The 27928-nt window shown below is 49.8% G+C and overlaps 1 protein-coding gene across 1 annotated transcript in view; it reads right to left on the bottom strand.

Moving 5' to 3' along the window:
• Positions 1–26157, bottom strand: part of syngap1b (synaptic Ras GTPase activating protein 1b) — a 140979-nt gene extending 114822 nt beyond the window's left edge. Inside the window, exons 1-2 of the mRNA XM_030103511.1 lie at positions 26064–26157; positions 7576–7681 (exon numbers count right to left, since the gene is read on the bottom strand). Of these exons, the coding sequence (XP_029959371.1) occupies positions 7576–7681; positions 26064–26081 (124 nt within the window). The 5' untranslated portion in view covers positions 26082–26157. The remainder of the gene's footprint in view (positions 1–7575; positions 7682–26063) is intronic.
• Positions 26158–27928: the final 1771 nt, after the last annotated feature.

Here is a 27928-nt window from a genome sequence, read left to right as displayed (position 1 = left end):
CAATACATGCTGAACTCTGCCCTGGAGAGGCTGTAGTTCTATTTCATCCTTACTGACTGCCAGAGGTGATGCTTAAAGCACTGGAATGTTCCCTTCGTGCATATGTCGTTTGAGTATGTATACCAACAAAGTCACTCGTGACCCCTGGGTGACCCATGAACTGTATAAGTTCAGGGCTCAACCCACAATCATCTCCTATTTTTCTTTTCGTGTTCAGTTCGTGTACACCTGACGGGACGAGCCTGTATGGCGTCGTGATGCACCGTTGCTGGGAGCCTTGTGACCTTCGGGGTCGGAGCTGCTGATGCCCTCCAAAGGCTGTGACATGTTGCGGTCCCGTTCACCTGACTCAGCGGCGCTGCGCGTCGCCTGTGGTGAGAGATTCATTCATACCTCCGGCAGACGGTAAGGTTGCTGAATCTACTATTCCTCATGGTGAGTGATGGGTTGAGCGGCTGCTCGCCCCGGGCTTGTTTACATGACAACCGCAGCGGTTGCGGCGTGGTCGGTGGTCACTTGGGGCACAGGGACGCTGCTCGCATTCCTCGCCCGGCGCTGCAGCGTGCGGGGTGCCCCCATCCCCGCCGCCGCGGAGCACGGTGCTAGCTCGGCTAGGCGGCTAGTCAGTGAGGTGTGTTGTCTGTCGGGGGATGAGCCTCCTCTTCCACCAGCCACTGCATTCTTTCTTTTTTTTTTCTTTTTTTTTTTTTTTTTTCTTTCCCCCTTGTCCTTTTCAGCAGCTGGGGCATGCAATATTGTATGATTGTAGCCTTTTACTATCTGAACAGATTTTAATGTTAGAGAATGAATCTCCTCCTGCTGCTGCCTTTATTTAAAGCTGGCGTCCGGCATGGCTGAGGACAGGACCGGGACGGAGACGCTCAGAGAGAGATAAAGAGAGGGAGAACGGGGGGGGGGGGGGGGGGGGGGGGGTGGCACAACCTATGTACAAATTCACAACAAATGCAAAACAGTGTTGTCAACGCACCACATGCAACCAAGAACCATCCCAAACCCCAATCTAGACAACACCAAAACAGAGCCGACAACCAACACAAAACCTGACAGAACCATACATTTATACAATTTTTTTTTTTTTTTTTCCCCCTGATGAACCATAGTAGTGAACAGACTAGTAACTAGTAGTAAACTCAGGGCGTGCATCAAGAGAGGGCTACTACAAACCACCATTATTCTAACCACCACAAGAAGACAAGGTAACCGAGTATGTGAAGAGTGATTAAAGATCAGCGTGATCGTGCAAATATGATGGTGATAGCGATGGTGATAGTGATGGTGATAGTGATGGTGATAGTGATCATGCATATATGACCTCTGATCCCTGAGAAGGCCAGAAGCAGGCCAGAGAGGCCCTCAGAGCCCAGACAGCCAGCGGTCATCACAGAGCTCGGATCCAAGCCGCTCCAGCAGGCAGCCCACTCTCCGGTTCAGAAATGGGGCAGAGGGAAGCCCCGGCCGGGGACCCCGGCGGTCCTGGGGCCTGGGCCCCGCGGAGCCACGACCGGCAGGAGCCGGTCCACCCCAGGCGCCGGACGCCTGGTGTGGGCAGAGCCGAGAGCCCAAGGCCCAAGAGCCCAAGAGCCGACCCCCCACACAGGCGGAGGGCCATCACACACCTGGGAGAACCGGCCCACACGGGTGGCTACCCACCCCAGGCCAGTACCCCCCCCCCCCGGCGCTCCGGCCACGCACCCCGAGATCCAGGGCATCACCCCCCCCCGTCCACCCCCCCCGTCCACCCCCCGACCCACCCCTCCCACCCTGTCCTCTCCCACCTCACTACTTCGGTGGACGTTCCCGCTGGCCCCTCTCCTTGGTCGACACCCATCAGGGTGCTTCGGAGGGGCACACACACACACACACACACACACACACACTGCTGCTGGTGGCCCCCTACTGGCCGGCGCAGGCTTGGTTTCCTCTGCTCCACCGGTTGTTCCGTGGCAGCCCATGGCACCTTCTCAGCAGGAGGGTTCTGATGTCTCAGCGCGGTGGCCGGGTGGGACACCCCCGTTCTCACCGTCTTTCTTGTGCCTAGCGACTGAGGGGCCTGACTCGCTGCTGAACAGCTGTTCGCAGCCTGTCGGGCGAGCCGCCTCGGGTGCTAGGGTGCCCTCTACCGGCGGCTGTACGATAGTGGTGGAGGTTGGTTGCATGGTGGTGCAACAGCCATGGGGAGGACCCGGTGCCCTGCCCAGTCCCCCGTGGTCCTGGACTTTTGCAGTCTTTGGACGTAGCCCGGTCCCCGTTCACCCTGGAGGTGTGTGTGGCGGCGGGCCAGCCCGCCATGCATGGTTGCAGGCGGCACGATTGGGGACCACACTCAGGTGCGGGCTTTCCTCAGGGGGGCTCTGAGGCCCACCATCCCTGGAGCCCGCGGGCACCCACCTTGGATCTACATCTGGTGCTGGGGAGCTTGTGGCAGCCTCCCTTTGCACCTCTGGCAGCAGCAGAGCTGCAGTGTGTGTGTTACGTAAGACGGCGTTTATGCTGGCCGTTACCACGGCGTAGCGTGTGGCTGCGCGCTCTGTCTATTCGCCCGGCATGCCTCCGGTGGTGCCCGGATGGGGCGGGCGGCGCACCGGCCGGAGCTCTTGTGTCCAGTCGGAGCTCTGAGAAGCTGCATGGCTGCTGCAGCAGATATGCTGACATCTGACCAGCTTGTTGTCCACTACGAAGGCCCTAGTCGGGGCTCTGCTCTTCCAGGCAGTGCCTGTCCCACTGGGTTGTGGACACCATTTGCCATTTCTATCAGGCCGCAGGGTGGCCTCTGCCCGAGGGTGTGGATTGCCACTCCACCTGGGCGATGTCCACGCCATGGGTCGCCCTGAAGGGGGTGCCCCTGGGCGAGCTATGGGCTGTCGCCGTCGGGACAATGCCTGACACCTTTTCCAGGTCCTACAGGTTGGCCATTGTGCCTCTGCATCCACTGCGGTTGGTACTGGGCCCTGCAGAGGCATTTTCACTGGGATTGGTCTCTGGGATTCCTGGTGACCAAGTTGGCATACGTCATTCCAGTGCTTTGAGCTCCGCCTCTGGCGGTCATTAGGGATGAAATAGAACGAAAGTTACGAATGTAACTATGGTTCTATGAATCCTGGATGACCGCCAGAACGCTCTGTCGCTTGGAATCCTCGTGTCACGCGAGAAGATTCCGTAGGAGACGATTGTGGGTGGAGCCCTGAACTTATACAGTTCCCGGGTCTCCCAGGGGTCACGAGTGACTTTGTTGGTATACATACTCAAACTACGCATGCGCGAAGGGAACATTCCGGTGCTTTAAGCACCGCCTCTGGCGGTCATCCGGGATTCATAGAACCGTAGTTACATTCGTAACTGTCATTCTCAACAGCAGGTTCCTGACCAGTTAGCAGGTCCCTGACCGGTTAGCAGGTTCCTGACCAGTTAGCAGGTTCCTGACCAGTTAGCAGGTTCCTTACTGGTTAGCAGGCTGATAGACTTGAACTTGACTGAGTCCAGGTGTGTTTCATACCTGCAGACGTGTCTTCAGGTGTGCTACTGAGAGAACTTTCACAGCTGGAGGTAAAACTTTCAGAGACCACAGACGTTCTGCTCTGGGTTCCAGTCTGTCTCCCTGGAGCAGCAGGAGGAAGAATCCAGAATCCAGAATCCAGAATCCAGAATCCAGGGCCACGCCGGTGTCTGGCAGCAGAGTGGAGGCTGCTGGAGATGGCGGGGGACTCATTGTCTGTCCCTCACGTCCCTCTGGTGTCTGCTGCTCATAGATCTATGACAGTTGGAGGTTGGTGCCATAAAGTGTCCGGAGGTCTGGACGGCCGGGGTGTCTGGTGGAAATCTGGTAGTTTCCACTCAGTGATCCCTGATCTTATGTGATCCATCTGGAACCAGATTACATTACTGTAGGTGTAACAATGGGTGTAAACCTCCAAATTCCCACTTACTGCAGGTCCCTCGAATGCACCACACACACCTCACAGGTCACATGTTTCCCACAGCCAATCCAAGGTTTTGGAGGGAAAGTTACCTGTGACCTCACTTCCTGTCCAGTCAGGTGTGTGGGTAGAGGAGCTGAGGGAGCAGTGCACAGGTTAGTCCCACATCTAGACCTTGATACGATCCCTCTAACTGCAACTAATCCAAATGCAGACTGTGAGATCTCTGCCCTCTTGGAGCTTCGGACTGGGGGACTCTGTCAGGACATGTGATGAGGACTGGGGGACTCTGTCAGGACATGTGATGAGGATTGGGGGACTCTGTCAGGACATGTGATGAGGACTGGGGGACTCTGTCAGGACATGTGATGAGGACTGGGGGACTCTGTCAGGACATGTGATGAGGACTGGTGAGTGTGGATTTGTTTGTTTGAGCCATGTGATAGCATTATCTGCTAATGCTAACATGCTAGCACTTGTGTGCCCCAGACATTGTATTGTTTGCTGCATTGTTCTTGAATGCTAACTGTCAACTTAGCATTAGCAATTAGCTTTTCATGTTTGGGTTTTTCCAACTGAAATGGACTGCTGGACGATGCTCAATGACTGTAAACCATGGTGACTGTAAATATGTGTACACAAGATTGTGATTTGACTCAGTGTGAGTTGGATGGATGAATCTTTATTTGTGGATGGATGAATCTTTTTTTGGCCCTGTTGTTTATCCAGGTCAGGTGTGGTTCTCTGTATTTGAGTAATGGATGGTGAGCCAGTGGTTTAACGGCCAGGAGCCTGAAGAAACCCCCTCAGTTCCGAAACCAGTTGTCGGGTAGGAGGCTGGTGCAGCTGCTCTCTCGCCCCACCTACTCACTCCTCCATTTCACCATTTTCTCCAATACTCACTCTCTCTCTCTCTCTCTCTCTGGACATTTGCGCTTTTGCCAAACCCCACCATCGCAATAGTTGACTTATGGACATTTGGTGGTGAACAATGTACCACGAGTGAGGAGAAACCCAATACCCTTCTGGACGCTGAATTTATTTATTTTTTTATTTTGAGTTGCTCAGTTTGTTTGTTTGTTCGTTCACCGTAAATATTTTGGGTTGTTTGTTTAATAGTTTTGTTTTGTTTGTCACATTGAATATATCATATTTGCACTCAAACTGACCTGCAGTCCCGTGTGTTACTGTCCTCCACCCTCCAGTAGTCAAACTTAGAACTTTCTGACTAGCCCATCCAATATGCCCATCTTAGTGGTGGTAAATAATCATGTAACGTAATGTGTCGGTTCTACCTGTTAGATTTTTGGCGAGCCAGCCGGGAGAGTGGAAGGCGCAGTAATCTATTCTTGTCACAATATGGAAACATTTGAATCCCTTGGAGTAAAAATCCCAAATGCAGGTTTGGTCAACGGGATCACAGATTCTGATTCATGCAGCAGTGTTCTTGCATTCCTTGAGTCATACGGTGTGATAAAACAACACCTCGCACTGAATGATGGAGATTCAGATCATTTTGGACGACTAGTAGTTGAATGAGTCGGGTTCAGCTGTTGAGGATTTTCCAGCTTTACAAACCAGGTAAAGGCAACAGATTCTGTATGGAGTCTGTCTGAGATCTGTGCTTCAGAGGATTACAGTTACATTTTTTATATCCTAATTACATAGCGCTGCTGCATGCGACTCCCCGGCCCTGCCGGGTTGGAGGTGGAGAACCGCTGAGTCCTGCTGAGACCAGTTCCTCTCAGGTCCACCTGAACTGCAGAACAGGAACCAGGTCCTCCTGAACCAGGAAGTGTCTCTGAGCCTGGACTCCCGGGGAACGTGGCCTCGTCCCTCTGAGAGATGGACGACGTGTCCCTGACTCCTTCCGGTGTTTGGAATGGACAGCGAGACAGTAAAGCTAGTGTCTCTGAAGCAGTGAGCCAGTGTTCGTCCCCCATCCTCCGGACGGTGTGGGAGTCCCGTTCAATTCCACTCACACGTATTGCTTAAAGACAAAGACATGAACACCAGCTCAACAGAAACGGAGCAAAAGACCTTGAGCGGGGGACGTCCGTCCAGCAGAGACAAGCGTCCTCAACAACCACAGCAACCCAGAGAAAGAGGACATGGTCTGGCTGTGGCCACATCCACCGGACCCATCACATCCACCAGATCCACCACATCCACCTGACCACCAGGCGCCACACACAGACCGGGGACTCAGGTCCACCTCCGGCCCCGCCTCCCCCTGACCTCCGACCCCGCCTCCCCCTGACCTCTGACCCCGCCTCCACCTGACCTCCCATCCCGCCTCCCCCTGACCTCCGACCCTCACACAATGGATCCCAGACACCAACCGGCAATCTGCTGAGACCGCTTTGCCTCATGACTGCTTCTACTGCTTCTACACAGACAGATGCAATAGTAGTAGGTGTCGTAGTAATGGGGGGAGGCGGCACAGATGAGAGGAACTCCCCCTATAGAACCTGCTCTCTAGGACTCCCCCGATAGAACCTGCTCTCTAGAACTCCCCCTATAGAACCTGCTCTCTTGAACCCCCCCCCCCAAGAACCTCCTCTCTGGCTCTGCTCTGCAGAATGTTTTTCGGTTACATAATCTTGTCTTCACAGTGAATGGGTTGATGGTTCGAATTCCAGTTGGGCTGTCATGTGGAGTGTTTGCTCCCCTCGTTTAAATGGTGTGTGTGTGTGTGTGTGTGTGTGTGTGTGTGTGTGTGTGTGTGTGTGTGTGTGCGCGCAACGCGTCATTGATCATCAGCGCTGAGCAGCAGCCGCCACATCCACGGCCAGTTTCCATGGCGACTGAGTCTGAAGCAACTACGATAAAACCAACACACTGTACTGTTTCTGCTGTTCCCGCAGTGCCAGAGCCCCCCCCCCCCACACACACACACACACACACACACACACACCGCTACTCATCATGCTAATCCCTGGGTCAGCTCACCATAAAGCACGTCCTCAGAGGACTAGTAAAGTAACCAATCAGCTGATTGATCTTCCAGGGCCAGATCCAGTGATCTATCTACCTGGTTGTGTACAAATGTCCACACTGTCCCCAAACCCCTAGTCCCTACATAGTGGACTTTATAGATTCCTGAATCTGCAGCTCCCCACTTTTCCCCTCAGCGCTGATCGCATGACCCCCGGCCGCTACCATGGTAACCATGGTAACCAAACGCACCAGCTCGCCAAGACAGAATTCCACGAAAACATTTGTAATATTTTTTAATGTCTCTTATTCTGCATTTTCCTTTCCTGTCGTCTTTCTAATCACTGAAGAATAAGTAAAAATCTATTTTTAAATAATTCTCGGCTCACGCTGCTGCTCTTCTGCCATTTTTCTGGAGATTCGCAATGCACCATGGGTAATATTGAGCCGTTTAGGGACCATCGATGCTCACTACTTTTCGAGATGCATTCTGGGAAATTTCCAGTGCCCTTCTTTTTTGCTATCTGTATATTCGGACAGCCCTACAGATGTCTTCACTACGTAATGTCCTATAGAGGACATAGTGTGGACGTTGGGACACAGCCCATGTGTTCAGTATGGAGACGTCCTGCTGGACTGGCCGGAGTCTTCAGGATGGGATGGGGGACCGCTGTGGGGGACGTCCTGGTGTTGGAGTACTCACCCATCTCCGGGTGGGGCCGGCCCTCCACCGGGACGCTGACGGTCCGGCGCAGCAGCTTGTTCCTGTGAGACTCTGAGCGCCGTTCGCGCATCAGCAGAGGGTGAACCTGCAGAGAGAACCACAGTCAACACGCAGAACCAGCCCGAGTCCCGAGTCCAGCAGAGCCCCGTCCCCCGGGACCGGCGTCCAGGTCTGAACCCAGGGAGACATTTCAGACTTCACTGTAAGAGAAAAACTCCTGGATTTGACTGACAGCCCCACCCATTAGAGTCCGTCCAATTACACAGTCATGACAATGGAGGGGTGGAGCTTTGGACATTGATTGGACACGCCCACCCACCCAACAGAACATTGTCTTCATGGGATGTTCCACAGGATCTCCAGTCCTTGGGGGTTTCTGTAAGGTGCTCGACTTTCTTCAGCAGCTCTAGAAATGGTCTAGTTCCAGTCAGTCCGGCCCACTCCCTTCTCATGAAGGCTGCATTCAGAGTAATGTGAGAACTACTTATGATTTGGCGATGAAGAGCCAGGAATTGTTAAGGTCGATGTTACATCATGTTTTGCTAAATACATTTTCAACAGAGGTACTTGAAGTAAATGCTTTTACCCAACTCATGCTTGCAAACGTCCTTTTTAGTGTTTTTTTTTTTTTTAACTTAAACTTCATCAACATTTTAAATAAGAACCGTTGGTTCGTGTACACAATCCAATAATCAACACAAACCTTCCTGAACAAACACGTTCAAGTCACTTCTGTGTTTGACGCTGGAATTACCCAGGCGCTCCTGAATGCACCAAACATGTCTCTGAGGTCGCTGAGGCCGCAACAAGGGTCTCCTCCACCCCACCCACCGGGAACATCCACCACCCGGAGGGAACATCCACCACCCGCCGGGAACACCCACCACCCACCCGGAATGTCCACCACCCGCCCAGAATGTCCACCACCCACCGGGAACATCCTCCACCCACCCAGAACGTCCACCACTCGCCCCAAACATCCACCACTCGCCCCGAACATCCACCACCCACTGGAAACATCCACCACCCACCAGGAACATCCAACACCCAGAGGGAACATCCACCACCCGCCCGGAAAATCCACCACCCACTGGGAACATCCACCACCCGCCTGGAACATCCACCACCCGGAGGGAACATCCACCACTCGGAGGGAACATCCACCATTCGCAGGGAACATCCACCACCCGGAGGGAACATCCACCACCCGGAGGGAACATCCACCACCCGGAGGGAACATCCACCACCCGGAGGGAACATCCACCACCCGCAAAATGTTCAAAACTTGATCATTTTATCTGTTGCGGGTCGAATTAGATCTGAAGTCCTGCGGACGTCTAGACCGGGTCAGAACAGATCTCAGCTCAATGCTCTCAATCCTTCACTTCACAAACTGACGGCTGGTGTCGAGGCTGCATCCGGACTCCGCCCGCCACTTCCCACGACAACAGATGGACCTCCGCCCACGTGAAGAGTGATTAAAGATCAGAGTGATCATGAAATATGATGGTGATAGTGATCATGCATATATGACCTCTGACCCCTGAGAAGGAAAGAAGCAGGCCAGAGAGGCCCTCAGAGCCCAGACAGCTGGCGGTCATCACAGAGCCCGGATCCAAGCCGCTCCCACAGGCAGACGCCCCCGCTCCGGTCCAGGAAAGCCCTGGCCGGGGACCCCGGCGGCCCCGGGGCCGGTGCCCCGCGGAGCCACGACCGGCAGAAGCCGGTCCACCCCTGGCGCTGGACGCCCAGGGCGGGCAGAGCCGAGAGCCCAAGGCCCAAGAGCCCAAGAGCCGACCCCCCACCCAGGCAGAGGGCCATGACCCACCCGGAAGAACCGGCCCACACGGGCGGCAACCCACCCCAGGCCAGTATCCCCCCCAGCGCTCCGGCCATGCACCCCGAGATCGAGGGCATCACCCCCCTCCCCCCCCGACTCACTCCTCCCACCCGCCCCAACCCAACACTCACACCCACTCACTCACACTGACACACACACACACACACACACACACACAAAACCACTCATCTCTAAACCAACCACACTCACATTCTGACACACTCACATTCTGACACACTCACATTCTGACACACTCACACACTCACACACTCTCACGCACACACTAGCAAACACGTGCGCACGCACACACCCACACACCCACACACATACACACATACATACATACATACATTCACACATACACACATACACACACACACACCCTACCCAAACACACTCACATTCCCACGTCATCCAACCGTCATGTCCTCTGGAAGACCCCCCCGGAAGGTGAGGGAACACCGAACCCCACATTCAGGCCCCCCCGCCACCCACAACCGCCGCCCCCACCCCCAAACCCCACCACTGCAGACAGGTATGCCCCCCCCAGAGCCAGCAGCCCCCCAAACCACAGTCGGTCCAAACCCCAGGCCTGTGGGGAAAACAACAGCTGCCCCCCCGCCCTCCAACAGAAGGAATCCGGAAACAGGGGTGCAGAAGACCCCATTGCCCTCCCCCCCGGCTCGTGAGTGTTGATGGAGTATATGTTGCTTGCGATTAAAATTCAGGGACAGTAACCACACCGTGCCGCGAGCGAGACCAAATGAGCAGTCCCATCTACCTGAACACCCCCCCACCCCCTCCCCCCACCCCCCACCCCCATTGCATGCATTTGGTCATGTTATATGACTAAATGCAATTAAGACTGAGAGGCAAGCCACTGAAGGGTGCAGTGATTGGGTCCACTTAGATGGCCCCCTCCACCACACCCAACTTGATAAGCCCGCCTCCCAAAGCCCAACGTGTGTGTGCATAAGAGCGGGGGGAGAGAGGGGTCTGGGGGAGGATGCAGCACCCCCGTCACCCTAAAACTCCTTCAAAACGCCGCTAAACTCCCCCAGAGTTCCCCAAACTCCCTTAAACTCCCTTAAACTCCCTTAAGCCGGCCACACACTACAGGATTTTTTCAATCTTCCCCGATTCAGACACCACACACTACACGACAGCAGAGGACAGATCGTACCCGATCTTCCTCTCCTGATCTTCTAGTGTGCGGTGTCACTCCGGAGCAGACCACACACTAGCAGATTCTTCAGCCGAGAATCGGCTCCTCACTCCTCCAAATCTCACGTCGTCCGACGTGACTTTGTGCTGTTTCCCTTCATTGCTGTTTTTACATTCATCTCCACTTTCAATAATAAGTGGAGAACTCATTCGTTCCCTCAGTTCATTCATTCACATTGGTACCGCTCCTTCAGTGCAGACCCCCACCTGCCGTGCGCACGGAGCACGGACTGTCAGCACCTCGTTAGAAAATTTAAATGTTCCAGTACAGAAGAGGGAAACATAGTTTCAGATCATTTTATTATAATTTACATTTAATAATAATTCAGCTTATTAGCTAATCTGTTTGTGTGTTTTTTTTTCTTTTACTTTTGAGTCCCGAGTGCAGCAGTAGAATAAAGTTATTAGCAGACCGTGTCAAATAAATGCTACTTTTTAAAATCTTTTTTAAATCATCAAATATCTTAAATCATTCTTTATGTCCACAGATTTGATAGTTTAAATCAGAGTAAAAATACGTTGATTAGGAAAGTTTCATTATAGTCCGCTCTGTCTCTGAGGGCACGGAATCAGTGGAAAGTTTTTTTTTTCTTTTATTATTATTTTTTTCTTCCCCATTCTTCCGTGATGGTTAATAACGGAGATTAATTAAAACATTGGGATTATTGCAGGACTGGCGGAGATGCAGATATTAGATCGGAGTTTGGGTCTGAATGGAGGATCCAGTTCATCCAGGAGCGATAGGATTAACCATCACTTTCTGCACGGCTGAGTTTAGAGCTCTGGCTTTTCTGTTTCACTGTCATATATAGTGAATATATTTCACAGACATATATTCATCATCCAGCTCTGACAGCTTTGAGTGGATGTTTTTAATCAGCGGCACCTTGGTGAGACGGAGCTGTTCATCCAATCAGAGAGCTTTATTTCGAGGGTGTGGACAGCTCTACTCAGAGCTGATCGGCGCCTCTCGGAGCTCCGCACACTACAGGATTTGCGATCGGAAATATTGAACATGTTCATTATCTCCGATCTCCCCTTCCGACGCCTCCCGAGAGGCTCCGACCGGAAAAAATCTCTCGGAACACACCGCACACCACACGAAGATCGGACCCGAACTTATTTGCATACTCCCGACAATCGGACCCTGTCGGCCTCGATCGGGAGGAGAGGATCGGGGCAAAATTCGGCCCGATTATCCTGTAGTGTGTGGAGGCCCTTAAACTCACCCTAGTCCATGAGCCAAGGCCCCAAAAAGGGTGTGTCGGTACCATTTTGAGGGATTAATTTTCATAGTGATTTTCATGAAGGTGCACATCTCTAGTGTTGGAAAATGTGTGATAGCCTTCAATCCACGGTAGTTTTTAGGAGCTATCATCATTTAAACCAAAGGAATTCAGCTCGGCCGAGCAAGCTCACAGACCCAGCTTCCACCTGACATTTTTAGCAATATCTCTGGAACAGAAAGTGTTAGAAACTTACTTCTTTCTATTTCAAAAACTAGACAGTTACAGCTTTAAAACAAGCTGTCCTGCAGCTTTCTACGCCTTCTGGAAGCTGTACAAAATCCTGGTAAATATTGTTAAAAAAATTTCAAAATCAAATAAAGTTGATTTTCTTTTATGATTTTCTATATACGTTAAAAACGAAAAATGATAGACACTTACTGTTTTCTTTGTTGGAATGTATAGCTTTCTAGCTTTCAAACAAGCCCACCCATGGGTTTCTACTCCACCTGGAGGCTATGTAACATTGCGTTAAAATTTTGTCAGAAATTGTGAATCTCACCCTCATGTCAAATGCATGTAAAGGGACAAGAACATCTGATTTATTTTTCTTTTAATATGAATATAGATATAATGTTTATTTATTTATTTATTTATTCATTTATTTATTTATTTCCTTTAAGTACATCTAAATTACTTTTAGGGCTATTCCTCTTATTGTCTTTCTGTCTCTGTTTAGTTATATGCTGTCATACCAATGTTCCCCCGTAGCCCCTCCCCTTCTCTCCTCTTATGCACGGCTTGCTGGCCTGGTCTAATTAAGCACGTGAAGCAGGGGTGTCCGACAGCTGCAGTAAGTACACACATGAAAAAGTAACATAAACTTGGAAGTTTACCAAAAAATGCAAAACAAGACGAAGAGAAAAAAGAGTTGGAATGCTAAATACATTTTTAAAACATTGCTTTGTGATTTAATAATCTCTGTTGAAACCAATTATCTTTTGAGGTCTCACAGTAATATTAGGGTGTAACATTTAGTGTGGGATTACATACTGTGCAAGTAATATGTAAGTACTCTTCTGGAGCTGGAGTTGTGATAATGTTTAATTCTGTTTCAGGATTAGTGGTGGTTATGCTACATAAAGTAAAAGAGATGTAGATCGCCAGCTTCCACTTCAATATGGAAAAGTATGACAGATATGGACCAATGTGGATTGGGTGGCAGCCGACAGCAAGGTGCCCGGCAACCCGATCCTCAGACACAGAGACTAGCCCTAGGGACATGGAATGTCACCTCGTTGGGGGGGAAAGAGCCCGAGCTTGTGAGGGAAGTTGAGAGATACCGGCTAGATATAGTCGGGCTCACCTCCACACATAGCCTGGGCTCTGGAACCCAACATCTCGAGAAGGGCTGGACTCTCCACTTCTCTGGCGTTGCCCGCGGTGAGAGGTGGCGGGCTGGTGTGGTTTTGCTTATAGCCCCGCAGCTCAGCTGCCATGTGTTGGAGTTCTCCCCAGTGTATGAGAGGGTTGCATCCCTGCGTCTTCAGGTCGGGGACAGGTGCCTCACTGTTGTCTCGGCTTACGGGCCGAACAGCAGTGCAGAGTACCCGGCCTTCTTGGAGTCCCTGGGAGGGGTGCTGGACAGTGCTCTGACTGGGGACTCCATTGTTCTACTGGGGACTTCAACGCCCACGTGGGCAGTAACAGTGAGACCTGGAGGGGGTTGACTGGATCGCACGGCCTCCCTGATCTGAACCCGAGTGGTGTTTGGTTACTGGACTTCTGTGCTAGTCACAGTGTGTCCATAACGAACACCATGTTCAAACACAGGGGTGTCCATAAGTGCACTTGGCACCAGGACACCCGAGGTCGGAGGTCGATCGACTTTGTGGTTGTGTCATCTGACCTCTGACCTCGTGGTTTGGACACCCAGGTGAAGAGAGGAGCAGAGCCGTCGACGGATCACCACCTGGTGGTGAGTTGGATTCGCTGGCGGAGGAGAAAACCGGACAGACTTGGCAGACCCAAACGTATTGTGAGGGTCTGTTGGGAACGTCTGGTGGAACCCTCTGTCAGCGTGGTTTTCAACTCCCACCTCCGGGAGAGCTTCTCTCATGTCCCGAGGGAGGCTGGGGACATTGAGTCCGAGTGGACCATGTTCTCCACCTCCATTGTCGAAGCAGCTGCCCGGAGCTGTGGTCGTAAGGTGTCCGGTGCCTGTCGTGGCGGCAACCCCCGAACCTGGTTGTGGACAGCGGAAGTAAAGGCTGCCGTCAAGCTGAAGGAGGAGTCCTATCTAGCCTTGTTGGCTCATGGGACTCCAGAAGCAGCTGACAGGTACCAGCAGGCCAAGCGAACTGCAGCCCGAGCGGTTGTGGAGGCAAAAACTCGGGTCTGGGAGGAGTTCGGGAGGCCATGGAGGAGGACTATCGGTCGGCCTTGAAGAAATTCTGGCAAACTGTCCGGCGCATCAGGAGGGGAAAGCAGGTCTCCGCCAACACTGTTTACAGTGGAGGTGGGGAGTTGCTGACCTCAACTGGGGATATCATAGGACGGTGGAAGGAATACTTCGAGGACCTCAATCCCGTTGCCACGTCTTCCGTAGAGGAAGCAGAGGCTGAGGTCCCAGAGGTGGACTCGTCCATCACCCAGGCTGAAGTCACTGAGGTGGTTGGCAAGCTCCTCGGTGGCAAGGCTCCAGGGGTGGACGGGATTCACCCTGAGTATCTTAAGTCTCTGGATGTGCAGGGACTGTCTTGGTTGACACGTCTCTGCAACATGGTGTGGCGGTTGGGGACAGAACCTCTGGACTGGCAGTTCGGGGTGATGGTCTCCCTTTTTAAAAAGGGGGACCGGAGGGTGTGCTCCAACTATAGGGGGATCACACTCCTCAGCCTCCCTGGGAAAGTCTATTCCCGGGTACTGGAGGGGAGGATTTGACTGATAGTCGAACCTCGGATTCAGGAGGAACAATGCGGTTTTTGTCCTGGTCGTGGAACACTGGACCAGCTCTAGACCCTCTATAGGGTGCTCGAGGGTTCGTGGGAGTTTGCCCAACCAGTCCACATGTGTTTTGTGGATTTGGAGAAGGCGTTCGACCATGTCCCTCGTGGTGTCTTGTGAGGGGTGCTCCGGGAATACGGAGTCCGGGGCCCCTTGTTAAAGGCCGTCCGGTCTTTGTATGACTGAAGTAGGAGTCTGGTCCGCATTGCCGGCAGTAAGTCGGACCTGTTCCCGGTGCATGTTGGACTTCGGCAGGGCTGCCCTTTGTCACGGGTTCTGTTTATAATCTTTATGGACAGAATTTCTAGGTGCAGCCAGGGGCCAGAGGGGGTCCGGTTCGGGAACCACAGGATTTCATCTCTGCTTTTTGCAGATGATATTGTCCTGTTGGCTTCATCAAACCCGGACCTACAGCATGCACTGGGGCGGTTCACAGCCGAGTGTGAAGTGACAGGGATGAGGATCAGCACCTCCAAATCCGAGGCCATGGTCCTCAACCGGAACAAGGTGGCTTGCCCTCTCCAGGTCGGTGGAGAGACTCTGGTCCAGGTGGAGGAGTTTAAGTATCTTGGGGTCTTGTTCACGAGTGGGGGACGGATGGAGCGTGAGACTGACAGGCGGATCGGTGCAGCGTCTGCAGTGATGCAGTCGTTGTATCAGTCCCTTGTGGTGAAGCGGGAGCTGAGCCAAAAGGCGAAGCTCTCGATTTACCGATCAATCTACGTTCCCACCCTCACCTATGGTCATAAACTTTGGGTCATGACTAAAAGGACAAGATCCCGGATACAAGCGGCCGAAATGAGCTTCCTCCGTAGGGGGACTGGACTCCCTTAGAGACAGGGGGAGGAACTCAGTCACCAGGGAGGAGCTCAGAGTAGAGCCGCTACTCCTCCACATCCAAAGGAACCAGCTGAGGTGGCTCGGGCATCTGGTTAGGATGCCTCCTGGACGCCTCCCTCGGGAGGTGTTCCGGGCATGTCCCACTGGGAGGAGACCTAGGGGAAGGCCCAGGACATGCTGGAGAGACTGGGAACGCATTGGAATCCTCCCAGAGGAGCTGGAGGAAGTGTCTGGGGACAGGAAGTCTGGGAAGCAACAGGGAAGCAATAGACTGAAATGCACAGACATGTGCAGGCAGCCAGACTGTGAAAACCAAGCATGTGCTTCAGAAAGAGATGATGCTGATGACGAGAACGGGGATGAAGAAGAAATTGATAGTGATTCCTACTAGATGTGAGAAATGTATTATGTGACCTACCACAAAGCATAGATTACAGTGGTATAAAACTGTGCATGTTCCCTAATTTTTTTGGTATTCTTTGTGTAAAGGGTTGAGTTCGTATAATTTCTAAAAAAAAAAATAAAAAAAAAAAAAAAAAAGTCAATTAAATGCTATTGTTCATGTTCCTTTCTCAGTAATAGCATTGAAGTAATCAATTTTCTGGAAAACTATTCACATTTCATATTTACTTAGTATTATAATACAGATAATGTTGGTATTTTTGCTCAAATATTATTAATGACAGAACATTTATTATTTTTTCCTCCTAATTATGTCAATAATCCACAACAACATTTCAAACAAATATGTTTAATAGGAAAAGTAGGCTCATAGGTGTGAAACTTAATTTTGTTTAAGATTCACAATTCATGACAAATTTTCAATGCAATGTAACACAGCCTCCCAGAAGAGTAAGAAGCCATGGGTGGGCTTGTTTGAAAGCTAGAAAGCCATAGATTTGAACAAAGAAAACAGTAAGTGTCTATCATCCTTGGTTTTTAATATATATAGAAAATCAAAAAGAAAATCAACTTTTTTTGATTTTGAAACATTTGGAACAATATTTACAAGGATTTTGTACAGCTTCCAGAGGGTGTAGAAGGCTGCAGGATAGCTTGTTGTAAAGCTGTAACTCTCTAGTTCCAGAAATAGAAAGAAGTAAGTTTCTAACACTTTCCATTCCAGAGATATTGCTAAAAATGTCAGGCGGAAGCTGGGTCCGTGAGCTCGCTCGGCCGAGCTGACTTCCTTTGGTTTAAGTGATGATAGCTCCTAAAAACTACCGTGGATTGAAGGCTATCACACATTTTCCAACACTAGAGATGTGCACCTTCATGAAAATCACTATGAAAATTAATCCCTCAAAATGGTACCGATTTGCCCTCCGGCTCATGGACTACCCAGAGTTCTCCAGAGTTCCCCTAAACTCCCTCAAACTCCCCTAAACTCCCCCAGAGTTCCCCAAAGTCCCCCAAACTCCTCCAAACTCCCCCAGACTCCCCCAAACTCCTCCAAACTCCTTCAAACTCCCCCAAACTCCTCCAAACTCCTTCAAACTCCTCCAACCTCCCCCAAACTCCCCTAAACTCCCCCAGAGTTCTCCAAACTCCCCCAAACTCCTCCATATTCTCCCAAACTCCTCCAAACTCCCACAAACTCCTTCAAACTCCGCTAAACTCCCCCAGAGTTCCCCAAACTCCCCCAAACTCCTCCATATTCTCCCAAACTCCTTTAAACTCCCCGAAACTCCACCAGAGTTCCCCAAACTCCCCCAAACTCCTCCTAAACTACTCCAAACTCCCCGAAACTCCCCCAAACTCCTCCAAACTCTCCTAAACTCCTCCAAACTCCTTCAAACTCCTCCAACCTCCCCCAAACTCCCCTAAACTCCCCCAGAGTTCTCCAAACTCCCCCAAACTCCTCCATATTCTCCCAAACTCCTCCAAACTCCCACAAACTCCTTCAAACTCCGCTAAACTCCCCCAGAGTTCCCCAAACTCCCCCAAACTCCTCCATATTCTCCCAAACTCCTTTAAACTCCCCGAAACTCCACCAGAGTTCCCCAAACTCCCCCAAACTCCTCTAAACTACTCCAAACTCCCCGAAACTCCCCCAAACTCCTCCAAACTCTCCTAAACTCCTCCAAACTGCTTCAAACTCCTCCAACCTCCCCCAAACTCCCCTAAACTCCCCCAGAGTTCTCCAAACTCCCCCAAACTCCTCCATATTCTCCCAAACTCCTCCAAACTCCCACAAACTCCTTCAAACTCCGCTAAACTCCCCAGAGTTCCCCAAACTCCCCCAAACTCCTCCATATTCTCCCAAACTCCTTTAAACTCCCCGAAACTCCACCAGAGTTCCCCAAACTCCCCCAAACTCCTCTAAACTACTCCAAACTCCCCGAAACTCCCCCAAACTCCTCCAAACTCTCCTAAACTCCACCAAACTCCCCTAAACTCCCCCAGAGTTCTCCAAACTCCCCCAAACTCCTCCATATTCTCCCAAACTCCTCCAAACTCCCACAAACTCCCCCAGCGTTCCCCAAACTCCCCAAAACTCCACCAGACTCCCCCAAACTCCCCCAAACTCCCCCAGAGTTCCCCAAATGCTTCCAAACTCCTCCAAACTCCCACAAACTCCCCCAGAGTTCCCCAAACTCCCCAAACCTCCACCAGACTCCCCCCAAACTCCCCCAAACTCCTCCAAACTCCCCCAGAGTTCCCCAAATGCTTCCAAACTCCTCCAAACTCCCCCAAACTCCCCCAGAGTTCCCCAAATGCTTCCAAACTCCTCCAAACTCCTCCAAACTCCCCCAAAATCCTTCAAACTCCCCTAACCTCCCCCAGAGTTCCCCAAACTCCCCTAAACTCCCCCAGAGTTCTCCAAACTCCCCCAATCTCCTCCATATTCTCCCAAACTCCTCCAAACTCCCCCAAACTCCCCTAAACTCCCCCAAACTCCCCCAGAGTTCCCCAAATGCTTCCAAACTCCTCCAAACTCCTCCAAACTCCCCCAAAATCCTTCAAACTCCCCTAAACTCCCCCAGCGTTCCCCAAACTCCCCAAAACTCCACCAGACTCCCCCAAACACCTCCAAACTCCCCCAGAGTTCCCCTAAAGCTTCCAAACTCCTCCAAACTCCCACAAACTCCCCCAGAGTTCCCCAAACTCCCCAAAACTCCACCAGACTCCCCCAAACTCCCCCAAACTCCTCCAAACTCCCCCAGAGTTCCCCAAATGCTTCCAAACTCCTCCAAAATCCTTCAAACTCCCCTAAACTCCCCCAGAGTTCCCCAAACTCCTCCAAACTCCCTCAGACTCCTTCAAACTCCCCTAAACTCCCCCAGAGTTCCCCTCACTCCCCCAAACTCTCCTAAACTCCTCCAAACTCCCCGAAACTCCCCCAAACTTCTCCAAATTCTCCCAAACTCCCCTAAACTCCCCCAAACACCTCCAAACTCCCCCAAAACTCCCCAAAACTCCTCCAAACTCCCCCAGACTCCCCCAACCTCCTCCAAACTCCTCCAAACTCCCCCAAACTCCCCTAAACTCCCCCAAACTCCCCCAGAGTTCCGCAAATGCTTCCAAACTCCTCCAAACTCCCCCAAACTCCCCCTAAACTCCCCCAAACTGCCCCAGAGTTCCGCAAATGCTTCCAAACTCCTCCAAACTCCTCCAAACTCCCCCAAAATCCTTCAAACTCCCCTAAACTCCCCCAGAAGTCCCCAAACTGCCCTGAAGTTACCTAAAGTCCCCGTAGTTCCTTAAAAGCAGTTTCCATGTTATGCAGTAGAAAAGCAGAAACTGGTGCCGCCGCCTGGAGAGCGTCCCAGCTTCCCTCCAGGCAACAACCAAAACCCGGACTGCCGGAGAGCCCCGGGGACCCCTGTCCTCAGCCCGGGCATGTACCTCCTCTCTGGAGCCAGGGTTGTCAGATCGGACTCAGTGTTTCCAGCCCAAATCTGACATGAAGCCGCCCAGCAGAATAAATCCAGCCCAGATCCCAGTCTCTGGAGAAACTTCAGTTAAACCAGCAAAGTCTTATTTGCATGATGAACACATGAGCACAAAGCTGCAGCCAATCAAAAAACACAACAGGCAAAACGCAGGCTCCAGAGAACAGTGGAATCAAACAACAGTCAATTCAGACTGTCCTGTCAGTGGCTGCACCTGCAACACTGACCTGGAGCCGCCGGAGCCGCCGAACTCCTGAATCCAACTTAATCCAAAATAACACCGGCTGCTGGTGTGTGTGTGTGTGTGTGTGTGTGTGTGTGAATGTGTGTATGTTGCGTGTCGCTTTGGACTCAGCGTCTGTCTGCTAAAATGTAATTGTATCCACTCAGGCAATAATCAGGGAAACCGACCACCTATGGCAGCCAACCAACCAACCAACGTGTGTGGTTTGAGAGGTTAGAGTTTGCAGAGCCATTGGAATATTGTACAGATATCCTGTTTTGCAATGACAGATAACCACCTTCCTTTTTACTTTTGTTGGGACAAAAAAGCATTTCCAAAACTAGCTTTGGTAAACTGCAAGTCTCAGGTTTTTCTCCTCTACCTATGGAGGAATAATTAATTTACCAACACAGTGGATGCGTGAACCTGACTGCAGAAAGAGCCTCACTGATCAGTGGTTGTGTTTGTCCTGATCTTGCACGGTCAGCTGGCGATGTTGTGATAAAATAAGTTATGCTGCTAAATTAACATTTGTGACTGGGAGACGTTTTAATGAGCCATGGATAAAGAAGGGGAAGAAACCGCTCACATTTCAGTGGCCGGTGGCTCAACACGTCTGTTTCTTTCAGTGCATTCTCAAGCAAACTCTGAGTCTTACTTGAATTTACAGACATTACAGTGAGATACGATCCCAGATACACCGGTCCATTCTGATCAAAATACTGTTGTATCATATATTTATTCAGCAGAATTGTTGAATTTTTAGGCCCATTACCAGGAAGCCCTAAAAATATTAGTATTAAAATGTTAATGCGTCCATATCAGATGGATCCATTTCCAAAAGATGCATTTTCTGGTCAAAATACTGCTGTAATACAATTTTTACTATGCAGATATGATTAACTCCTTTTTCCTCGGTTTTAGTGTGAACGGCATGCTTTTTTGCCACGGCCCACAGACAGAGGACAGGAGGCTGATTTCGGTGTCTCTGTTATTTTGCAAATCTGTGGTTTAAAGTTATGTTGCTTATAAATGAAAGACTGTTTTGTACCGTGGAAGACCACTCAACCAGTAACTTGACTGTATGCATATGTGTGTATAGATTACTCATTGATTAAATATGATGTGCTGCATCCCCCCCCCCACACACACACACACAAAGAAAAAGAAAAAAAAAGCTGTACATACTAAATAATGATAAACCAACAATGTATATGCCTCATTTTCTCTAAATAATGTGTAATAAAAGAGCAGATAAACAGCTGGTGGAGCCAAAATAAAGACATGAAAATATCTAAAATAGTAAAACCACTACTGGTATTACAACTCTGTGATAATGTATAAAGAGGTGCGAGTCGATGGTATTCTATAAAACTTGCCCGTTTTGTTGTTTTTCAGAAAACGGTTTGTGTCTCTGGCAGCACACTGACACACAGGATCGCTGCTCTTCCTCCTAACTTTCTGCAGACAACATGCGCAGTAGAGCAGGGAGGGAAGTTAGCCTCCCTCCCCCACACACTCTGCTCAGTCAATCTAACAGAAGAAGTTGCCTTGCAGTGGCTCTGCATGTCCCCACTGTCCTCTGCTGAAGAGCCTTGTTTTCATGACAGAAGCATCTCTTCACACCTTTGCTGTGGAAGTTCTAGTGTTAATTCATGCCTCGAATTAGACCATGGGGTACCCTGTAAAATCAAGCGCCCCCCTAATGACCATGTAAATAAAGCCACAGACACCACGGATTGTTTTTTTGTTTTTTTTAAGGAGCAAGTTGCACTTAATAATTACTTTTAACCACAAACACGAATCTCTGCATTGAATGACTTCAGTTTGATTTTCAAACCAGAACAAAAGCTTTGAAATAGTTTCTGAAACAGATCAGGAGCCACAAGAAAAAAACTACAAACAAATCTGTAGAATGGAGAAATCTCTATTTTAATGTACGAGGAGGTACACACATGTACACACACATCTACACACATACATACATGTACACACATACACACGTACACACACACACGTTAGCAAACATACACACATGTAAACACACACAGTCTCGTATTTCTATCCTTGTGGGGACCTTCCATTGACTCCCATTCATGTCTAGCCCCTAACCCTGACCCTTACCCTAACCCACACCACAACAAAGCCTAACCCTAAAGAAATGTTTTTGCACTTTTACTTTTTTCAGTAACAACAACATGGTCAAGAAAACACTGTTTCTCCTACTTAGGACCGGAAAAAGGTCCCACAAGGCACGTCGTTCCACGTTTTGCTATCCTTGTGGGGACATTTGGCCCCAACAAGGATAGAAATACAAGAACACACACACGTACACACACCTACACACATGTAAACACATACACACATGTACACAGACCTACACACATGTAAACACACCTACACACGTACACACACCTACACACATGTAAACACACATACACACACGTACACAAACATACACACATGTAAACACACATACACACATGTACACACACCTACACACGCGTACACACATGTAAACACACATACACACATGTACACACACCTACACACATGTACACACACTTACACACGTACACACACATACACACATGTACACACACCTACACACATGTAAACACACATACACACATGTACACACACTTATTGTCACATCAATTCTTCATAATCTTCAGAAATTCAATTCAAACAATTGGCCACTAGGGGGCGCTTCATTTTAAAAGGCGCCCCATGGTGTAGTTTGAGGCGTGAATAACGACCACTGCGGTTGTTTTCTAGGGGAGGACAGTCTCCATCTACAAAACCCAAAACCGGTGAAGTTAGCACGTTGTGTAAATTGTAAATAAAAACAGAACACAATGATCTGCAAATCTTTTTCAACTTATAGTCGATTGAATACACCGCAAAGACAAGATACTTAAAGTTCGAACTGAGAAATGTTATTTTCATTTGCGAATAATCCTCAACTTAGAATTTGATGGCAGCAACACATTGCAAAAAAGTTGGCACAGGGGCATTTTTACCACTGTTTTACACCCTTTTTCCTTTTAACAACGCTCAGTAAACGTTTGGGAACTGAGGAGTCCAATTTTTGAAGCTTTTCGGGTAGAATTCTTTCCCATTCTTGCTTGATGTACAGCTTCAATTGTTCAACAGTTTGTATGGGGTTCCATTTGTGTCAAAAAAAAAAAGTACATGTGATATGTGTTGATGTTGTTGGTCTATGCTGTTGCTATGTGTATTTGACTGATGTCTATGGGATTAATGTTTTTGCCGAGTGCAATTGCTTTATGTATATGTTTATGGTCCATGTGTTTTTGCTGCATATGTGTATGTTGCATATGTGGACGTTGCACATGTATTTGCTGCATGTGTTTGATGCACATGTATTTCCTGCATATGTGTTTGATGCATATGTGGACGTTGCACATGTATTTGCTGCATATGTGTTTGCTGCATATGTGAATATTGTAAATGTGTTTGTTGCATATGTTGCGCTCATATGTGTTGTGGTCTTTACTCACTGATTTTGCCCTCTGCTGGTGGCTTGTGAAGTTCTCTGCACATGTGTTTGTCCTCTGTGATTGGTTCATGTCGTTGCTCTCTGCTGTTGGTCTATGTCGTTGGTCTATGTCGTTGGTCTGCCTGATCGCTGCTCTCGTCATCAATCACTGTTAAAATAAACCATGCGTGGTCCAATTTTTAATTCGACATCACGAAAAATATTGGTCTTTCAGTAAAAAAGGTTTAAAAGTTTTGTATTTTAAAATCGTTTCTTGCTTCTGGCATTAATCAGGGCACCTAAGAGGTCCTAACAAAAATGGTATCGAGCTAATGATAAGCGTTTCATTTATTGTTCTATAACATTAGAAAATCAACTGTGCGTGTCTGCATTGACGTGACTCAAACTGCTTGATTTGTTGATTTATGCTGATTTAGAACAATAACTACGCTCATCTACAGGTCTGGACTCCAGGCAGGCCAGTCTAGTGCCCGCACTCATTTATTATGAAGCCACGCTGTTGGAACACGTGCAGAATGTGGCTTGGTATTGTTTTGCTGAAATAAGCAGGGGCATCCATGAAAAAGACGTTGCTTGGATGGCAATATATGTTGCTCCAAAACCTGTATGTACCTTTCAGCATTAATGGTTCCTTCACAGATGTGTCAGTTACCCATGCCCTGGGCACTGAAGGCCTCAGTATGCTTCCCCGTCACAGCGACGCCGTTCCTACGCCGTGTACATAGCACCTACGCCGGGGCTTGACGTGCACCTCCCGAAAATCATGACTTCACGTTGAGGCGACACGTGGTGATGTGAACGTCGAGGGCTGTGATTGGTCCGCTTTCGCGTTGTTTACAGAATGAAGTAGAACTCACCCCGAATGCTTTTCTGATCCAAACAGTGCTTCGGGAGAAATTTAGATCCAAAATGGAGCGGCACACATCCCTTTACTGTTAGCAGTTAGCACTGTTAGCAGACGGGGCTATGTGTATAGCCACTCCTAAAACGGCTTTAATCATCCAAAAGCTTAGTTTCACCAACATTTCACCACGGTCCGCTCAGCCTCTGCTCCACGACAGCCCGGGCTCCAGATATGTCATATATGCAGATATATGTTTGGTCAGTGCAGTGTGTCTAGATACGTACGTCTAGAAATCTATGTCTATAGATCTATGTCTAGGTAAAGCTGGAGCTACGGAAGCTGCATTGTTGTTGTGACTGCTAGCGGCTTGGCGGTGAAATTGCAGAGGAGGGCGTTCCCCTGACGAAGAAGCAAGATATGTTCAGTAGCGGCGTAGGGCTGCCGGAGTAGGGCTGCCGGAGTAGGGCTGCCGGAGTAGGGCTGCCGGAGTAGGGCTGCCGGCGTAGGGCTGCCGGCGTAGGGCTGCCAGCGTAGGGCTGCCGTCGCTGCAACGGGGAAGCATACTGAGGCCTTTATACATCCCCATACCATCACAGATGCTGGCTTTTGAACTTTGCGCCTCTTTTCGCAAAAGTGGGTAATGTAAAGATAACATTACCTCTTCAGTCCAGAGGACACGACGACCACACTTTCCAAAAACAATTTGAAATGTGGACTCGTCAGACTACATAACACTTTTCCACTTTGTATCAGTCCATCTTCAATGAGTTCAGGTCCAGCGAACCCGGCGGCGTTTCTGGGTGTTGTTGATAAATGGCTTTCACTTTGCATAGCAGAGTTTTAACTTACACTTACAGACATAGTGACGAACTGTAGTGACTGAGAGTGGTTTTCTGCAGTGTTCCTGAGCCCGTGTGGTCATATCCTTCACACAGTGATGCCGGTTTTGATGCAGTACCGCCTGAGGGATGGAAGGTCACGGGCAACCAATGTTGGTTTTTGGCCTTCACGCTTCCGTGCAGTAATTTCTCCAGATTATCTGAACCTTTTGACGATATTATGGACCGTAGATGATGAAATCCCTAATTTCCTTGCAATAGTTCGTTGAGAAATGTTGTTCTTAAACCGTGTGACAATTTGCTCACGCATTTGTTCACAAAGTGCTGGTCCTCGCCCCGTCGTTGTTTGTGAATGACTGACCATTTCAGGGAAGGTGCTTGTATACCCAATCATGGCACTCACCAGTCCTCAATTAGCCTGTGGGAGGTTCCAAGTAAGTGTTTGATGAGCATTTCTCAACTTTCTCAGGCTTTTTTGCCACTTGTGCCAGCTTTTTTGTAACACGTTGCAGGCATCATATTCAAAATGAACTAATATTTGCAAAAAATAACACAGTTTACCAGTTTGAACGTGAAGTATCTTGTCTTTGCTGTGTATTCAGCTTAATATAGGTTGAAAGGGATTTGCAAGTCATTGTATTCTGTTTTTATTTACAATTTACACAACGTGACAACTTCACTGGTTTTGGGTTTTGTAGATCACTCTCCTTCAGAAGGGGCTTCACCTCTGCCATCTAAAGAGAGCAGCTCTTCATAATTAAAAGTGTTCCTCAAAGAATCCATGAAAGGATTTTAAAGTGGTGTGGGAATGATATCTGAAAGGCAGGTTGTTGGTTTTACCTGGAGGAAAACTGGACCAAGACTCTAAGAATATATTGTTGTAATAGTGTGTGTAGTTTTATATCAAGATGCAGGAGCAATCTATGTCCCATTCCAGATTCCTGTTCACACATTGTGAGGACAGTTTTTCAGAGGAACCGATGTGAAGTGTGTGGAGATACTCTACCTCTTCCTGGTCCAACATGTAGACCTGATTCCCAGAGCTCACACCAAAACGGGGGTTCCAGCGGGTGTGGAGGGGTCGCTCGTGTGAAGGCCGGTCGTAGATGTTGCGGTCGTGCAAGGGTCGGCTGTGGGCGGGACGGTCATAGGAGAGACGGTCGACGGAAGGACGTTCGAAGGAGGGACGGTCGAAGGAGGGACGGTCGAAGGAGGGACGGTCGAAAGAGGGCCGTTCGAAGGAGGGCCGTTCGAAGGAGGGATGGTCGTAGGAGGGAGGTTCATAGGAGGGATGCTTGTGAACAGGAGGGTCGTAGGAGCGACGCTCGTGGGACGGACAGTCGTAGGACGGAGTGTGGAAGGAGTGGGAGTGGGAGCGATGGTGGTGGTGATGGTAGGAGGGGGGGACGGCACACCTTGCATCTGGGGAGAAGAGACAGAGAGAGAAGGGAGACCAGCAGGGTTAGGATCATCAGGAGGGAAGTGTGTGTGGTGTGTGTGACTGGTCTATTGGTGATGGACCCCAGATGCAGGACCCAGATCCAGATTTAAAATCAAATTTAAAAATAACACTTAAAAAACGACCTCACCTGAACCAGAATCTGGTTCCCTACCTCTGCCTGAACCAGAGTCTGGATCCCTACCTCTGCCTGAACCAGAGTCTGGTTCCCTACCTCTGCAACAGTAGCTCAGATGGTAGAGCGGGTCGTCTCATAACTGGAAGGTTGGCGGTTCAATCCCCGCTCCCGCAGGCGTAAAACTGTCATGTCCTTGGGCAAGACATTTCACCCACCTTGCCTAAGTATGAAAGTAGTGTGAGAGTGAATGGTTGGTGGTGGTCGGAGGGGCCGATGGCGCAGATTGGCAGCCTCACTTCCGTCAGTCTGCCGCAGGGCAGCTGTGGCTACAATAGAAGCGTACCAACACCCAGTATGGAGTGAAATGGGTGAATGTGATATTGCAGTGTAAATTGCTTTGGTCTCTGCTAATGCAGATGAAAAAGCACGATATAAGTGTAGTCCATTTACCTGAACCAGAATCTGATTCCGTACCTCGACCTGAACCAGAATCTGATTCCCTACCTCTACCTGAACCAGAATCTGATTCCCTACCTCTACCTGAACCAAGATCTGATTCCCGACCTCTACCTGAACTAGAGTCTGATTCCCTACCTCTGCCTGAACCAGAATCTGATTCCCTACCTCTACCTGAACCAGAGTCTGATTCCCTACCTCTACCTCAATTGAATGAAGTGTTGACTGCTGAGGGAGGCTGGACTGCTGACGTCACTCCGGTGAGTGTTTTCTGTGTTGCTGAAGCTTGAGAGCGACTGAAGTGCTTTCCGTCTCTCTCGTGCTATTACTGTTAATTCACGAAGCAATCAAAAAATTGGGGTTATTTACGCCCCCGATTGACCAGTGATCTCTCGTGAATTACATTTCTTTTCCGCCATTAGCACCACTGGCGTGCTAACTAGCTTAGCGTGCTAACTAGCTTGGTCCATCGGGACCGCTATGGCGTCCTCCCCTCTATCTTCTTTTCTTTCCTGCTCAGTATGCCGTATGTTGAGTCAGAACCCTGCCTCCCTTGATGATAGGGGTATTTGCGTAAAGTGCAGTGTATTGACAGCGCTGGAGGCCAGGGTAACCGAGTTAGAGGAGCGGCTGCGCAGATGTGAGGGGCAGGGCAGCGCCAGCTACAGCGAGGTAGCGGCAGGGCTCGCAGCCCACTCCCGCAGTGAGAGGAGTGTTAGCAAGCCTAGCCCCGCAGCGTGTCCCGAGCAGCCGGGGCAAGACCAGGACCGGTTTGTGACAGTCCGGAGGAAGGCTAGTGCTAAGCACCGCCACGTAGCACTCCAAGAACCGCTTCACG

The sequence above is a fragment of the Salarias fasciatus genome, chromosome 11 (assembly GCF_902148845.1).
Source record: "Salarias fasciatus chromosome 11, fSalaFa1.1, whole genome shotgun sequence".
In the NCBI taxonomy this organism is placed as follows: domain Eukaryota; kingdom Metazoa; phylum Chordata; class Actinopteri; order Blenniiformes; family Blenniidae; genus Salarias; species Salarias fasciatus.
Note: the sequence above shows the minus strand (reverse complement) of the source record. Positions and strands in the feature narration are given on the sequence as shown.